The sequence below is a fragment of the Coturnix japonica genome, chromosome 3, assembly GCF_001577835.2.
Source record: "Coturnix japonica isolate 7356 chromosome 3, Coturnix japonica 2.1, whole genome shotgun sequence".
Taxonomy (NCBI): Eukaryota; Metazoa; Chordata; class Aves; order Galliformes; family Phasianidae; genus Coturnix; species Coturnix japonica.
The window spans coordinates 5,228,267-5,245,907 of NC_029518.1; the positions used below are offsets into that span (position 1 = coordinate 5,228,267).

The 17,641-nt window shown below is 40.9% G+C and overlaps 1 protein-coding gene across 6 annotated transcripts in view; it reads left to right on the forward strand.

Annotated features, from left to right (window-relative positions):
- Window positions 1-17,641, forward strand: part of USP34 (ubiquitin specific peptidase 34) — a 130,595-nt gene that overhangs the window by 294 nt on the left and 112,660 nt on the right. For 4 of the 6 annotated variants that reach the window (XM_015856751.2, XM_032443637.1, XM_015856752.2 and 1 more), the window contains exon 1: window positions 211-319. The exons of the other annotated variants lie outside the window; for them this stretch is intronic. In XM_015856751.2, coding sequence (XP_015712237.1) covers window positions 241-319 — 79 coding nt within the window. In that variant the 5' untranslated portion in view covers window positions 211-240. Of the gene's footprint in view, window positions 1-210; window positions 320-17,641 lie in introns of those variants that run through there. 6 annotated transcript variants of the gene reach the window in all.

Genomic DNA, 17,641 nt, shown 5'->3' on the forward strand with positions numbered 1-17,641 from the left:
CCCGCTCCGCGGCTCCTTTCCCTCCTCCCCCGGAGGCCTGGGGAGGGCTCGGGCCGCGGGGCCTTCCGAGCGGCCGTCGGGCGTGCGGGGCCGGGCGGGACGTGACGAGCCGCCGATGCCGGCCGCGCATCCTGCCTGGCGCGGTGGGGCCTAGCTGGTCCGCGCCGTGCCGCGAGCTGCCGGGCCGCTGGAGGCCGAGCCGGGGGGAGCTGGAAACCTGCCGTGTAAACGTTATCCTGCATGTACGCCACAATCCATTTAGGAGCGGATCGGCCTGCAATAAACCGAAACGCTGAACGCTTCCTAAAGCAGTGCTGGGGTACAGCTTCATTTTATTCTTTTTTCCTTTTTTTTTTTTCTTTTTTTCTTCCCCTAACTCTGAAGAGGCCTAATTACCTGTGCTATTTGTTCTTTGCTGATAACAGTAGCTACTGCGATGGATGAATGTTGGCCACTTTCTTGAAAAACGACGTTCCTTTTGGTCACCAAAAACATTAAAAAAAAAGGAAAATGGGGTGTGTAAAAGTAACTTTCAAGACAAGCTGCTGGTAGGAATATAGCAGCTTCAAGGGGCCATGTCAGAGAATTTTTCAAGTTCTTTGCCAAGCATATAATTATGATTTCTTGTTTGGAGCAGTTGTTGGGATGTTTGCTTAGTTTAGCCTATGTACCTTGGTTTTATTAACTGCAGAGGTAGGAAATAGGTTGGTATTGCAGGCTGAGTGCTTGTTTAAGCACTAGGTACAAAACAGGGACTGTGTCACTAGTGGTACACTGATATTTTTATTGGAAGAGGGAACTTGATGAGCTGATACACAATCATTGTTTCAACTTGATTGGTATGATCAAGTGGGGGGAAAAAGAAGTGACATTAAACTTGATAGTTCAAAAAATGGTTGAATTTCTATGATGAGTTTATTTTTAGAACCATTTCAAGGTATTTGGGATATAAGCATGTAGGCGCTTCCTTATAAGTAAAGCGGGATATTAGATTGCTCTGGGTGGCAATCTAGTGGGGTTTTAACAAGTATGGGTAAATTATGGCTCCTTATAATCTATGATCTAAACCTGCAACTTTTGAAAAGGAAATTTGGCTTCTCTAGTTAAATTTGGGGAGGCTGTTGTACATCACTTTTGTCGTATAGCAAACTTGCTGGGATTGTGGTTTACGTACGTGTTCTTGATACGTGTTTGGATGCTAAGATAACTGACAGAGCCTTGTGCGCGCCAAATACATCCGTACTGTATGAGACGTAATAAGGGAAATGCTTTGATGCTTCTTCATTTCTTTTATAACTTTAAGTTGCGTGCATTTGCATTTGGTGTGTAATTGACTGTAATGCACAAGAATAACGTCAAGCCTTGGTTTATAAAATAATGCAGCAGAAATGAAAAGCAGTAGTAAAGATTGTGGTGATGCCCAAAATGTGTGAGGTGCGAGCAGTTTGTTTTTCTGCCTGCTGAGCACTGGGTATTGCCTCTCCACTGAACAGTGCTTGGCAGGAGGACCAGGAGGCATCTCCTTTGGTTTAGAGATTTATTGGGAAACTAAACATTTTTATGGAGAATGTGTACTGCCCTTTATCTTCATTTATCCAAGTGTTTACCAAACAACTACCAGACAACTGGGCATATTTTTATTATAAGGGTATTAGTCTCCCTAAGCTGTAGAAACACTAATTTCAAACCCTAAAGCTGGTTTTGTCTGGCAGTGGCCTTGGTGCGGGCCTAGGCTTCTGTCTTGCAGAGCTCAGTACAAGTTTCTGAGGCCTTAGGCCTGTAACAGGTAGTTGCTGAGGCTGCTTCTTTGCTATTTTTAAGTGGAAGATGAATTGTGGAGTTGGAAGATTAATATAAAAAATGCTTTTTTTTTTGTTTTTTGTCTGAGGGCATGGGTGTATATATGTATATATACTGAAAGGAGTTTCATTGCTAAATTTATGCACAGTGAGCAAGTGTTGCTTTTCTTTGCAGCATCTTTATTGTCAGCGTTTGATTGAAATGTGAAACACTGGAAGCTCGCTGACCTTGAGGAAATCTCCTAAGAAGTAGTAAAAGTTTCAAGTTGTATCTGATCCAGGAACTCAGTAAAAGACAGAATCCTCCATGAAAGTGCCCAGGCTTTGAAGTGGTTCTTGCGTAGCGGCACAGTTTGTTGTGCATTTTGAGAAAACAGTTCAACTTCTTGCTGAGTGTTCTAGGGATATTAACATCACTTGCATTTTTCCTGGCAAAGTTTTAATAGAAGTAAAGTCTATTTAAATGTTAGTGCAAGTTCTGAATTAATCTCAGCATCATCTTTTTATGTAGCCTTACATTTAAACAGGAAAACCCAACCTTTACTCTTTAAGATACGTGTGCTTAGAAAAGATGTAAGAGCGGATTCTTGTGGTGTATTTGTAGGGACTTACGCTTGCTTTCTCTAGGAAAAATGTAGAGGACGTTATGTGCTTTCATGTTAACACATTCTATATCCTAATGTGAACTCTGATATCAACAGTCTTTGGTTTCTTTGGATGCCAGTTCTCGTCAGTCTAGGAGGGATTATATTGACTTTCATTTGTTCATCAGTAATACTTAGCTGTGCTGTTGAGGGGCCCTAATCGAGATAGTAATTTTTGCTAGTTATTGAGCAGATATTCAGATAGTCTTACCCCTAATTTAACTTTTTTAAGTATTGTATTCAAGTATTTTTTGTTTCCAGTCTCTTAACACCTCAGTTTTGCAGGTGACTGTATCACACTTGAGACTGCAGTAATGGTCTTCAGTTGTCTGCAGAACCACACAATCATGGGCTGCTGATGCTGTGTCCTGCCTTAATGCTCCATGAGTGACAAAGGTTGCTGCTGTGTGCCTGGGCTTCTTGTAGCCCAAAGTGGAAGCTGGTTCTCCTGCTGGTCCTGAGTCAGTTGCACAGTCCTGGCTGTGATCTGTCCCAGGGAGCCTGGCCAGGTTGGATGCATGAAAAGCTTCCTTCTAGGAGTGCGGTTGGTGTTCATGTATGTTGATGTGGAACTCTGCAGATGGTTTTAGTTTACACTTGTTCTGTTGTGTTGCTTTTTTTTCTTTGCCATAGTTTTTATAAAAGTTAAAAAAAAAAAATGAAGCCAACCACCGAACTTGGAAAAATAGGTTTCAATATACAGCAGCAATTGTGATTTTTGGTAGTGGTGGTAGCTCTGCATTGTTCACATTTCTGGAAATTGGGTTTGTCTGCTTCCCAACATTCCGCTTTGCTTTCTTCACTGTGGTTTTTTTGTCTAGCAGCTCTGAGGACCTATAAAATCAGTTCACAATAATTAGTTGAGATGTCTACATATTATTATTTTACACAGGCTTTCAGGCTATGTTTCTCTTAAAAAACAAACAAAAAAACCCACTTTGGAAATCATAACAACAAGGTTTATTCAGGCACAAGAGATGGATGTAGACTAATAATTTTCTGTCTGTTATCACTGTCTGCTGTCTTGCAGAACTTACTCCAGTATGATCAGGTCCATAAAACTTTGGAGACATGGAGAGTTTTGTTGCTATTCTTGTAGCTTCAGGAGAGCCCTTAATTTGGGAGCTGAAGATGCTTGACTTATACTTTCCACCTGCCAGAATTATATGACAAAGGTTGAACAAAGTTGTTTACCTTAAGGTAGAAAAGACATGAAAGTATGACAATACATTGTTCAGTTCTGGGGAGGATTAATATTTAGTATGGTAAATATTCAGATATTATTTGGATTATTGAGTATATTTTATAATAAAAATACTACTGCATTGCATAATTAGTATCACTCCATCTGTAAGAGCTGCTGTTAACAGTGGTTGTCTTTAAACAGTGGAATTGATTGTTTGACTACCTGTAGGTTTTTGTGTAGATCTAGAATTTCATTTGGCTATTCCTCTTGTGTGAGACTGTAGTTGTGTCTGCTGTATGGTGCTTTTCTTGCTAGTTCTTTTCTTAATTTTCACTTCTGTCATATTCATGGTATTTTAGAGATTCATGGAATCACAGGGTTGGAAAGGACCCACAAGATCATCTAGTCCAGCTGTCCTTCCGCTACCATTGCTACCACAAGCCACTAAACCACACCTGGTAGCTCCTCATCCAGACACCTCTTGAACACTGCCAGGGATGGCGACTCCACCACCTCCCTGGGCAGCCATTCCAGTGCCTGACCACTCTGAGAGAAAAACTTTTTCTCATGTCTAATCTAAACCTCCTCTGGTACAACTTGTGGCCATTTCCTTGGGTCCTGTTTGTTGCCTGGGAGAAGAGGCCAAACCCCTCCTCATCACAACCTCCCCTCAGGAAGTTGTGAAGTGCAATGAGTTCTCCCCTGAGCCTCCTCTTCTCCAGACTAAACAATCCCAGCTCCCTGAGCTGCTCCTCTTAAGACTTATGCTCCAGACCCCTCACTGGTTTTGTTGGCCTTCTCTGGACGTGTTCCAGGGACTCAGTGTCTTTCTTGTAGTGAGGGGCCCAGAACTGAACACAGTACTCGAGATGCGGCCTTACCAGAGCTGAGTACAGGGGGGTGATTACCTCCCTGCTCCTGCTGGCCACACTATTTCTGATACAAGCCAGGGCGCTGTTGGCCTTTTTGGCCACCTGGGCACACTGTCAGCTCATGTTTAGCTGAGCATCAACCAACACCCCCTTTCCTTGTCCCAGTCATCCAGCCATTCAGCCCCAAGCCTACAGCGCCGTGTGGGGTTATTGTGGCCTAAGTGCAGGACCCAGCACTTGGCCTTGTTGAACCTCGTCCCATTCACCTCAGCCCAGCGATCCACCTTATCTAGATTCCTCTGAAGAGCCTTCCTACCCTCAGGCAGATTGACACCACCTCCCAATTGTCATCTGCAAACTTACTGAGGGTACATCAATCCCCTCATCCAGGTCATCAATGAAGATATTAAACAAGATGGGCCCCAGTACTGACCCCTGGGGGACACCTCTTGTAATGGGTGACCAGCTGGACTTAACTCCATTAACCAGTACCCGTTGGCCACAGCCAGTTCTGTAGTCAGTTCCTTACCCAAAGGAGGGTATACCTGTCCAGGCCATGGGCAGCCAGTTTCCCTGGGAGAATACTGTGAGAGACTGTGTCAAAGGCTTTGTTGAAGTCTAGGTAGACTACATCAACTGCTATTCCCTCATCTATCAGTCTTGGTCACCCAGTCATAGGAGGAAATGAGGTTGGTCAAGCATGACTTGCCCTTCATGAACCAGTGCTGGCTGGGCCTGATTCTCTGAACACCATGTGTGTGCTGTGTGATCTCACCCAGGATGATTTGCTCTGTAACTTTCCCTGGTACTGATGTCAGGCTGGCAGACCTGTGGTTCCCTGGATGAAGAGATATAGGTAGAGACCCTGTGGAGTGTAAGTTTATTTCGCTGACCTAGATCTTTGCTTTGTCCCATTAAATAAGTGTTTTTGTTTTGTTTAGTAAAATTTGAATTCAGTGGATTTCATGCTTGCTTTTGTCTTAGACACGTTTTAAGGGAATGAGCAGCCAGAATTAAAGGAAGATTGAAATAATTCTTGCTTTGCAATGGTATTTCCCAAATTGTAGTTATTGTGGGCTGTATTAAAGTGTCGTTTCAAATGAATCAATAAACAGGAAAAGAAAATGGGAGGAGGAACTTGGTGCTTTAAAACTGAACTTTCTAAAGCAAAAGGAAGGTGATGCTAAGATAGAGTACTTTTAACTTGTTTGTTGGCAATTGAAAGATAGCCTGATTTGCATAGCTGAAAGGCTTCTGTTTTTAGAAAGATATTTCAGCTTTTGCTTTGTGTGGTGACTTTGGTTTGTGTTATCTGATGTGATTAAAAATGATTTTGTCCAGAAACTTTTCCTGTCGCGGCTCCAGAAGATGGGTTCTCTCTCATTGCTCAAGCAGCTTTATCACTGATGTTGATTATTAATGACATAAATCCCATTCTGCTGAGTTTTGTTGTGGGTTACAGACTGTTGAAATGTGTTTGCTGAGTTTTATCTCTTTGTGAATAGTGAAGCCTCGTGTTGGTAACACATTGATTTACAGTATGCTTAAAGCTCAGGTAAGCTGTAGAAACTGACTTCTGACATTTTCTGCCGCATGGGATATTAAGGAAGTTTTGGTTACAGTTGAGATTCTCAGTTGTTAGGCTGTGAATGCTCTCTACTTTCCTAGAAGGTGACACAGAGATTTTGTACTTCTTTCTGCTTAGTTATGTGTGTAACTTCAATGAAATTCAAGAATGAAAAATAATGAAAAATGTGTATTGTTGCATTTGACCTTTCTTCAGTATTGGAATGTTGCAGACCTTCTTATTCCTTTTGCAAGAAAACTTTTTTATGTTCATTTTTCTTCTTCATATCTTCTTTTGATGCTGTACAGCTTTTCTTCTGCAAGGACAGTTTTCAAGATGCAGAAATCCCAAATTCAGTCTACATTTGGCATTTTATAAGTTGGAAGATCTGTTTTTACTCAGCTCCTGTTAGTTCTTGTACTTTTTACTTTGCCTGTTCAGCTTCATTTAAATGCTTGATGACGTTCACACGCCATCCTGTGCCTCTTCTTTATTTCAGCTCTTCTATTAGCTGTGCTTCAAAGTTAAATTTCTGTGCTCATAATTTCTCCCATTTCTTGGTTTACATTCTACCTGTGTGTGTGCACCTTCTGCTCTTTGTCCTTCACTTTATTATTCAGCATTGCTATCTCCTTATTTTTGTGCCTTCATATTATTACGCATATATATATCTTTTAACAGGGCTCCATAACAACTACATATTCTTTTTCTTTCTTGTGTTCTCTTGGATACTGATTCAGAAGAGATTAGAGATCAGTCCAAAACGTGCCTGTGGTTGACGGTAGTGCTGTGTTTGTGTTTTGGTCCCATTAAGTCTCCCACTGTACAGCTTGTTAGTGGGGGAGACAGAGATTCTCTGTCTGAGCAATGTACTTGTGTTTAAAAAACAAAGCAACTAAAGACCATTAAGGCAAAAAAGTTTGCTTTATTTGTTATTTAATTTGTTTTAGTTTTACCAGCATAAGTAGAAAATAAGGATTTTTGCAGGTTAAGACATGTTGTTATAGTCATGAGGATGCTGGGACAACCTGAAAAATAATGTTGCAGTCTTTAGAAGCAAGTGGTTCCACTGGTTATTGAATGCTGCCTGGACTAGTGACACCAGTGGCTGTTCTTTTCACTTTGTTTCTTGCATGGAAATTGATTTGCAATCTGAATACTCAATGTGAGTGTACAACTGTCAGGATCTCTGATTTTCTTAATGCTTCACTGAAATATCCACCTTATTTGTAGTTTTAGAAGGATGTACTTCTGGAATTTGCCAGATCTGGAATGTTTGAGAGGTCAACTTCTTGAAGAAGAAAGGAAATGCATTACTACTGATTTTGGGTAATATCAGAGGAAAGACTTAAGCTGTTTATCTGTGTGGACTTGTGTGCATGCCTGTAAAAGTCCTCCAGGAGATCTGGTGCTGGAGCAACTGTTTGAAGATAAAACTTGTCAGAAGTCCTTGTGGAAGAAGTGTCTTTGAGTGTTCACCTTATTTTAGCTAATTTTTGAAGGTGTATAAGTGACTTTGCAAGGACAAGACCATTGATTGAGGTACAATTTCTAGATCTGCAGTTACACAGTAGATTGTTTTCCATCTAGGAAGTGAGTAGCAAAGTTTTTGTTGTTGCTTTTCTCTTTTACTGTACTCAATTGAAGCAACCTCAATTCATTGCAGTTTCATTCATTGCCTTGCATTTGAAAGTTTTTAATCTGTGTAGTTACATACAGTGAGTGAAATGTTTGCTATGAAAAATGCAGTAGTGCAAGGTGTTGTGATCTTAGATATGTTAGCTGAAAGGTTGGACACAGACACCACTGTTAAATACTATGCAGATTGTTTACTAGCTCAGAATGTGCTGCTTCCATACCTGCTGTGTTAATGGGTGGGCAGAGATGATTTCTTTCTTGTAGGTGCTTCTTGGCAGGTTTGTGAAGAATAACTGAAGCACAGGAGGCTTCTGCAAGCCATGGAAAAGTGTTTTTGTCCAATGATGGAAGCACATCACTTCTGCTTGCTCAGTTTTTTAGAACCAGTTCTCAGAACATGTGACTGTTTCCTGAAATTGAAATTAAGCTCTTGTGAAAATGTATCAAATTCCCTCAGATGGATTAGGAAGCACAGATACCAAGATACCATGACAGTAAAAGCAGCATAAAGCACACAGATCATTATATGACTTCTTGAACCCATTCTTTCCGTTCATGTAACTCACATGGTTAACACATTGCCTTCTCGAGAAAATCTTTTTGCAGCTTAGGAAGTGGAACTGAGCATAGGGAAATGTTTTCATGTTTTGAGAACTATTAAGTTGTTCTGAATTGAAGTTATTTTTACCACTACTGTAATAATAATGATTTTTTATTTTATTTTTTTTTAAAGTTGAGAGTCTGGGGAACTGGGCTGAAAAACTAAACTTTTCCAGAGATCCCTTCTGCTGACAGTCCCTGCTTTTTGCAAATCTAGTAATCAGTTTTAATTCTAAATGTTCCGGTTATCAACAAAAGTGACAGTTCTTTCATGTCCATCCTCTTTTCTGCTCAGAGAAGCTGTGAACACTGCTAGAAATTAACAGTGGCATGTTTGCGGGGAAGAACAAGTCCTTAAAAGCAACGTATGGACCGGAATATAACAATCTACAGGGGATTTTGTGAAATTGTTTGTCTGTGAAGGGGATACCCAGTACATTTAGTCAGTTGGTTTATTCACCTGGTGTTTCAGTCAGGAGGTGTGTGATGGAACTGTACTCTAGGCTAGTTGTCATCAGTTAACACAAACCCAAACAAGGGATTTGGGGTTTGGTTTTTTGGGGTGGTTTTTTTTGTTTGGTTTTTGGGTTTTTTTTTGTGTTTTTTTTTTTTTTGTTTCTTGAAACTGTTGTAGAATAGCACTGGGGAATGTAAGCTCAGAAACTCAATACAGTAGGTTTACTTTCTTGGCTTAAGGATGGCCTGCATTTTTTCTGCTGCATTGACCAGTTGGTCATGGGTAGGAATACAGTATTTATTAGTGTATAAAACAACGCTGTTTTCCTTCAAGCTGCCTTTTTTACTTGAATAACATCTAATGAAATTAGGTTTACACCACACATTGTAAGTCTTAGTGATCTGTTGATGTAGTATTTAAAACAGTTATAGTTTGATTAAGTTGGATCAATTTTTGAGGTCAGTCTTTATCGTTAACTGAAAGCTCACTTAAAAACAATGTCAGTTTGATGCTTTTCAGAGTGAGCTGGCTTCGAATTTGTGTTTAGCCATAGGTGTGGATTTTAATGTGTGTGCAGTTCTGCTACTTGACATGCAAAATATTTATGGATAGCAGGTGTGATTTATGGATAGTCAGTGTGATTGCCAGGAAAGGACTGTGCTTGTAATGAGGCTTAGTGCAGTATTGGAGATGCTTGTGTCAACAGCAGACGTTGCGTTTAGCAGTCTTTTATTTCTACTGTTCTACATCAAGGTGGGGGGGGGGGGGGGAATGAAGTGTTTTTATGCAGCAATGAATAAATTACTGAGTACAGCATGTCTTTCACTGAATTATTAAATATTGATTATCTTGTGAAACAAATGCTAAACTTGAATTTATGTTCTCCAAAGTTGAGAAAGTAACTTTCTTTCATGCCCCTTCTCTGTATTTTATTCTCCCATTTGGAGAGTTGCTCATGTCTGTTTTGAAGAAACAAGTGATGCCTTGAAGTTCAGATACTCAGCAGAACTGCCTGCTGCTCCATTTATTGACCCACTACAAATTAGTCTTTCTTATCTCCTCATTTAAGCAGGCTCAAATATACTTTATAAGAAGTGAATACTTGTTTCTCTCAGATTTTGTCCCTAAAAGCTTGAGAACAGTCGTTAATGATTTTGTTATAATTTGCCGGTAATCCGTTACTTCCTAGTGCCTTGGGTGAATGCAGTCACAGGCCATTATGGCCTTGCTCTGTTCTTGTGGGGGGGAAAGCTATTGTTGTTTTCTGTAACTGGTTCAGCCAAGTTGTACAGCTGAACTGCTTTGCAAGATTCCCTCTTGGAAACAGAATGTTTTCCTGAGTTTTCCTTTAATTTTTTGCATTCCTTGATACTTTTAATTAAAACTAGTAGTAAACCTCTTTAGCTTTTGAAACCTTGTTCGTTAAATTCTACTACAAATTCTACTTATGAAACAGTTTGATAAAATTAGAGTTGTAGACTTTCACCTTAAATAAGTATTTTAAGAAGTTTCAGAGCTGGAATACAAGGAGAAGTCATTCAAAACGAGAATCATTCGAGTTGAGATATATTATTTTCGATGTTTATGCTATGAAAAAGAAAGAGTGAAAGTAAGTCCTTCATTTTAAACTGAAGATAAGCCATCTTTAACAGAGCAGTCATTTCAGCACTGGCAGTGTCAGCCCTAGCTTTGAAGCTTGTTGGATAATTAGTGATATGACTAATTATAGTCATATAGTAGGAAAGACTAATTTTTATATAATAATTGTTCAATCCCAGATTAGTTCCTTAGGAATCTTGACAGTGGCCATTATGAAATGCTCGGGACGAGTGGTACATCTGGTGTACACTTGAAGTGATGTCCAGCAGCTTTGATTGTGTGGGAGTATTACTCAAACTGAGTTGGATTTATTTATTTTTTTTCCTATTAAAAGAAGAGATACAACAGATTTAATATGAAGATGCTGGCTTCCCAGAATCACAACATCTTATCTTGGAATCAAACTAAGTTTGTGAAACTGAGTTTAAACAAGACTCCAAAATAATAATAGATTTTTACTTCAGGAATGTGTGACTTGCTGTTCTCTAGAGAAGCAGATATGCAGTATCTTAATGAATGGAAATCCCTAGGTAGCAGAAACATTAAGTGCAGTGCAAAAATACCACGTATCTCTTTATAGGCACCTTGCATCTGAGACAGCTCATGTTAAAGCCGAGCTGACAAACCCTTCTGCACACAGTCCTACCCTTGCTGTACCACCAGGATTCTGCTCCCCTTCTTAGGCTTCCATGGAAATGGAACAGCTCAGGCATCGTGATGAATTTGAGCAGATCTCTTGTGGTACTGGGGTTCTCCCACCTTCTGCATTACCTAACATGAATCGTGGATTTCCTGCTTCTACCTAATCCAGGCCATGTGCCTGCTGTAAGGTGATACTGCGTTTATTCAGTGCCTGAGCTCTGAACCGTGCCCTGCTCTATGAACAGTGTGGGTTCACTGCAGCTGATGTCTTAAAACTTGCTTTGTCTGATAGTTGCAGTGCTGCTCTGGACCTGATCTGATTTAAGCAGCGTAGTTGTGTTTTGTATTTCAGGTGGATATCTAAGACTTTAGGTGATAATTCATCTGAGCAGTTCTGGGTAGGACCAGCTTCAGTGTTCTGTGTAAATTATCCATTGTTAACCAAGATATAGCTGCGTTTAAAGCAGTGTCATGTGGAAGTGTCCTCCTTGGGAGCAGTTGCTGTGGCATGCTCTCTTCAAGATGGTAAGTGTAATGCAATCATACTCTTAATAATCATGGTGGTTGGTTTAAGTTAAATCTATGGCTATTTCAAGGGAACTTTTTAACCCAGGGTAACTGACAGGAGCGCAGTGAAAACTTCAGGTTGGCACTGCTTTTGAAAGAGGAGATTTCTTACATTTCATCCCTCTTTTCACTGTCAGCTCCTGCTGTTCTGCTCCAGACTGCTGTAGCATTTTATAGTGAAAGAGGTAATAGGTATTTCATAGGGAAGATGAGGGTGATAGAATTGAAAGAAAAATACATGCTTGGTAAAGAGAGTGACATTAAAAAAATGTTTCGTGGTGTTTTCTGGGAAATGGAGATGCACAAAGAATAAAAATTACCTAAGATCAGCTGTTCTGCCCCGTTCTGGTGGAGCTGTATGTTACAAGCATTGTCTGAATGTGCCATGGCTGCTGTGTGTCCCTGTGCTGTTTGTTGGAACACTGAATTCGAATAAAACTCCTCAGGCCCTTTTGATCTGGTCCTGGCTGTGAGGAGCTGTGCAGGTGCTGCTTTGGGGTCTCACTGGGTTGTAGATGCTTCTACCTTATGCTTTTGTTTAGTTTCTCTGCTTCCATCAGAAACAACAACAACAAAACCACAGTATTGTTTGGAATTGCAAAAATTTGTCAGATTTGTTGAAATTGCTTCTATATTCAGAAGTTTGTTTCTGACAGAGATCAGTAACTTGATCATGATTTGTTTTACTAGGGAAATTAGATTTAAAAGATTTGATAATTCCTATCCTTTAAGCTATTGCGTTGTCTCTGTAATATTTGGTTTGTAACCACTGTATACTTTATGATTACAAGTTTTTAGAAAATAAATAGATTGACCAAGTTGGAGCATTTATAAATTTAGGGAATCTGGAGCTACTCTTAGTCTTAGAAGGGTGGAATGGAAGTGTATATAGTTATTGATGTGCTGTGTTGTGTTGTGGTATCATGAACACCTCATAAAGGCACTCAGAAGCACCTTCAGTGTGTGATTATATAGTTCTACTACTGCAGTATTTTGAGTGATACACATGATTTTTTTCATACATTAAACTGGCTCTTAAACAATACTTGGAGTATTCTGGGGTGTTTTTATTTTATTTTATGGAGGCTGGGACCCCCAGAAAGAATGATTTTTTTCTTTACTAAAAAGTAATAGGGATGCTTTAACAGTTAAAACTATTGCCATTGAACTTTAATTTGATGCTGTCCTTACTGGTATTGTAAAGATCAGAAGAACTCCAGTGAACAAATCTAAGGCAACTGTGAGTCTCTTTTGATTTTGATTTATTTTTTTTTAAAGGCAGCATTCCGAAAGATGAAGGAAAAAGAGAATGGGAGAGGTTAAGCTCTAAGGTTGTTGTATTATTTACTATTTGTTGTAAACAAAAACCCATACAGATAACGGGGAGCATCTCAGGGCAGGCACATGTCTCACTTTGAGCAACTGTAATTATACTCAAGGTTATGTATGTATTTCTCTGAAGGTTAGTATTATTGTGCCTGGTATTTTGTTTTACATGGTTCTTTTTTCTTCTGTGTTTTTTTGTTTGTTTGTTTTTGGTTTGGTTTGTTTTTTTCCTGAGATTAACCTGCATTTTGAAAATGATCTGTTCTTTCCCATGAGAATATGATGAGGCTTGGGAGAGAAAAGGGAAAGGGAGGAGAACCTGTGTGCTACCAGACCTTGTCCCAGATTTGAATACGTAGAAATTAGTTTTATTTATTGTTTTCTGTTTACTCCCTGGTGTTTTGTTTTATTTGAAAGTAGAGCAAATATACTTTATAACAAGGTCATTTTTACTTGCCATTTGATTTTTACATTCAGTGAGATAAGTGAGCTTTGGATATGACATATTCCTCACAAGTCTCAGTGTGATGGTTGTCCTTGACGTCTAATTGAAGTCTATCCATCTAGCTCTGAAGTTCTTGCTAAAAATGCACTTGTGATCTGAGTTCCATTTGTTCAGAGTTGAAATTATATGGTCCATTTTGCAGTTGATGGATGTTTTTCTCATCTTTTGTTAGTTAGTTAGTTAGGCTTCAGTACCTTTATTAGACTTTTTCTTAGTGTGGGTCATAGTGTCCTTAGTACTGTAACATACCCTAAACAAATCAGCCTTGTGTTGAAGATGTGGTGTATCCCTCCAATTTTTAAGTAAAATGGGAAATAACAGCAAGGAATGTTGGTTGGTTGGTTGGTCTTCCTGAAATCTTCTGTTTTCACTTCTCCCTTGGATGTTAGGGGGAAGTTCTTCACTAGGAGAGTGGTTAGGTCCTGGAACAGGCTGCCCAGGGAGGTTGTGGATGCCCCGTCCTTGGAGGTGTTCAAGGCCAGGTTGGACGGGGCCCTGGGCAACCTGATCTAGTAAAGGTGTATGTTTGGTGGCCCTGCCAGGCAGGGGGTTGGAACTACATGATCCTTGAGGTCCCTTCCAACCCGGGTCATTCTGTGATTCTGTGATTCTCATGTGCTTTGGGCTCTTGCGAGCTACTTCGTTACATTTAAAAATGAAACACCTGCAGACTTGCAGCTTAAAAAGTGATTTAAGGAAGCAACACAAAACAAACAGTGAAACCAACTCCCAAGTAAATAATAATAATAATTTTCAGTAAGTAGCTCAGCCCTTTCTCAAGTCGCGTTATTTCAGCAAAAAGTTCTCTGAACTGTCTTGTTGCAAGTGTAATGAGAGATGCTGCTAGTACATGAAACAGAGCTTTTTTCCTTAATTGTATCTGTAGAACATCTGGCTGGAATTTACCCACAGGCTAGTGGGTAATTTCTTTTTTTCTTTCCACTGTTTGGTTTTGTCTTGGCTGGATCATTTTTGACATTGAGTTCTCATTTTCTTCCTGTGCTCCTTTTAGTGGTGTCCTCAGTTTCTTTGCGTAGCTCTGGATGAAGCCTGGCTGCAGCAGGCAGATGTCCCTAGGTCCATGTACTCCAGGCAGTCTGGCCTGTTACACGGTGTAACTCACTGTATGTTTCTTCTAGTCTGCAAAGGTTGGTTGCTAAAGGCACATGATGTGTGCGTGCTTCTGCTTGCTCTAGCAGCAAGCAAGTATGCTTTAGCACATACTGCAATGATTGCTTCCTTAAACATGAAACTAAGAGACAGAGGAAATTCTTTACCACCAAATAAATTTGCAGTGGGTTTTGTTTTAGGAAAAGTTTTTCAAAAGTTCTATATGGCTGTCAGTGCTGGATTTGAAACTCTGACAGTGTGAGACGCTGTGGAGACAGCAGCTCAAGGAGGATCCAAGGAATACGAGATGCTCGAATGTATCAGTGAATAAAAAGACATGCGTTATTGAAAAGTCTGTTTTAACTACTGGTCCACTCAAGGGAGAAGAAAAATAGTTTGAAAAATGAGAGAGATCTGGAAGTAAAGTCATATGCAGCAACAGAGTCCTTACAGACCTTACTAAAATCAAGAAATGCTCTGGGATGAGTGCAATTGCTACTGTTGCTTTTCTATATGTGGTGTTTTTTTTCAAGTAGGAATTTTTGGAAAGGCTTCATAAGCAATTTTTGCTATACTTAAAGAGAGGTGCTATTAATTGAGAGTGTCCACAGAGTTGATATTTGCAATAAGCCAAGAACTCTGAAGCCTAAGATTAAAGTCCTGAATGTGAGAACTTAGATCAGTTGTGTTAAAAGATGTCATTTCTACTGAGGGATAAATGAGCTTCAGTTAAAGGTTCATCAGGAGAAACCATGCAGGATTTGCAGCTGCCCCTTTTGGCAGACAGGGGCACAGATGTGCGGATGTGCCACCTTATCTATGGGCTGCTCTGAAAGTAATGTCTCCTATTTTATGACATTGGCCCACAATGTCAGAGGTGTATGTTGGTGGTATGGCCATTGAGGTTGAACCTTCCTACCAATATTCTGTTAAATTTTATTGTCATGTGACAGGTAGTAGCAGGGGGACAGTCTGACAGAACAGTGTCTGTTGTGATACGAAGTATGTAGTGTGTATGAAGCAAAAGCGTGTCTTTGAATTCCTCCATGTGGGGAAAATCGCATGCAGTGACACTCACCAACACTTGCTGAACGTCGATGGAGACCAGACAGTGAACACAGTGAGGTGGTGGGTAGTTTGTTTCACCAGTGGTGACAGTGGGTCACCTCCACTAGTGCAGATTCTTTTGAGCACAGCATGTGGTGTTTCTTCAGTGCTGGCAGAAGATGCACAGATAATAGTGGTGATTATGGTGTAGTGTTTTACAGCTGAGAATTTATCGAATAGTGTTATTGTTGTCTTTGTTGTAGTTTCCATGGAAACAAATAGGAGGGCCTTACTTTTTACCAACCTACATAGATCACCTTAAATCCACTGGGAAACTGAAGCCTCTGTACTGTTGCTTCTGTTTTAAGCTTCTTGAGTACTCTCAGGAACAAGAGTAATGTTTTTTCTAGGGTTCGGTGTTTTGTTTTTCACAAAAAAACAAAAGTATGTTGCCACCTTATTATTTAACAGTGATTAGTAAATTAGACAAATTGGGAGAGAGTGTTCCCCCTCTGATGAAAGGTAATGGGGAGCCGGCTTCCTCAGGCATAGAAAAAGCTGAAGTATTCAGTGAGTGTTTTGCTGCAGTGTTTAAAGGGTGGTCAGGCTTCCCATGTCTGACAGTACCTTGAGTCTCTAGGTGAGGGTGTGGGGGGTGGATTCCATTCCTTTATAACAGTAGAACAAGTCCAAGTCCTCATGAAACTAAATGTGTGCAAGTCCATGGGGCCAGATGATATCCAGCCTGGGGTTCTGAGAGAGATGGCTGATGTGGTTGCAGAGTCGCTCTCCATCATATTTGAAAAATCATGGCTGTCCAATGAATTCCTCAATGACTGGAAACGGAAATATTATTCCCATTCTTAAGAAAGGGAGAAAGGAAGACCCGAGGAACTACAGGCCAGTGAGCCTCACCTCTGTGCCTGGGAAGATCATGGAGCAGATCCTCCTGGAAGCTATGTTAAGGCACAAACAAGACAAAGAGGTGATCCGAGATAGCCAGCATGGCTTCACCAATCACCAGACAGGTCTTTCCTGACTGATTTGGTGGCGTTCTGTGATAGAGTGACAGCTTCGGTGGATGGGGGAGGGTGATGGATGTAATCAACCTGGACTTATGCAAAGTCTTTGATGTGGTCCCTCAGCACATCCTTCCCTCTGAACCAGAGAAGTGTGGATTTGAAGGATGGATTCAATGGATTAGGTATTGGTTGTCTGGTCACAGCCAAAGGGTTGTGATCAATAACTGTGTCAGGGTGGAGGCCAGTAACAAGCAGTGTACCTCAGGGTTCAGTCTTGGGGCTGGGGCTTTTCAACATCTTCATCAATAACACAGATGATGGCACTGAGTGCACCCTCAGCAAGTTTACAGATGACACCAAGCTGAGCGGTGAAGACAATACATTGGAAGGAAGGGAAGTCATCCAGAGGGACCTGGATAGGCTGGAGAACTAGGCCCATGAGAACCTGATGAGGTTCAATAAGGCCAAGTGCAGGGTGCTGTACTTGGGTCAGGGCAACCCCATGTATTTATACAGACTGGGGGAAGATCTCCTTGAGAGCAGCCCTGTGGAGAAGGACTTGGGATCCTGGTGGACGGGAAGCTGGACGTGAGTCAGCAATGCACTTGCAGCACAGAAGGCCAACTGTGTTCTGGGCTGCATTTAAAAAGGGGTGGCCAGCAAGGAGAGCGAGATGCCCTCTACTTGGCTCTTGTGAGGCCCCATCTGGAGTACTGCATCCAGGCCTGGGGCCCGCAAAACAGGAAGGACATGGAGCTCTTGGAGTGGGTCTGTAGGAGGGCCACTAAGATGATCAGAGGGCAGGAGCACCTCTCCTATGAGGAAAGCTTGAGGGAACTGGGCTTGTTTAGCTTGGAGAAGAGAAGGCTGTAGGGAGACTTAATTGTGACCTTCCAGTATTTGAGGGGAGCGTATAAACAGGAAGGGGAACGGCTGTTTACAAGGGTGGATAGTGATAGGACAAGGGGGAGAATGGTTTTAAAAGTAAGGCAGGAGGTTTAGATTAGATACTAGGAAGAAATTTTTCACTCAGAGGGTGGTGACACACTGGAACAGGTTG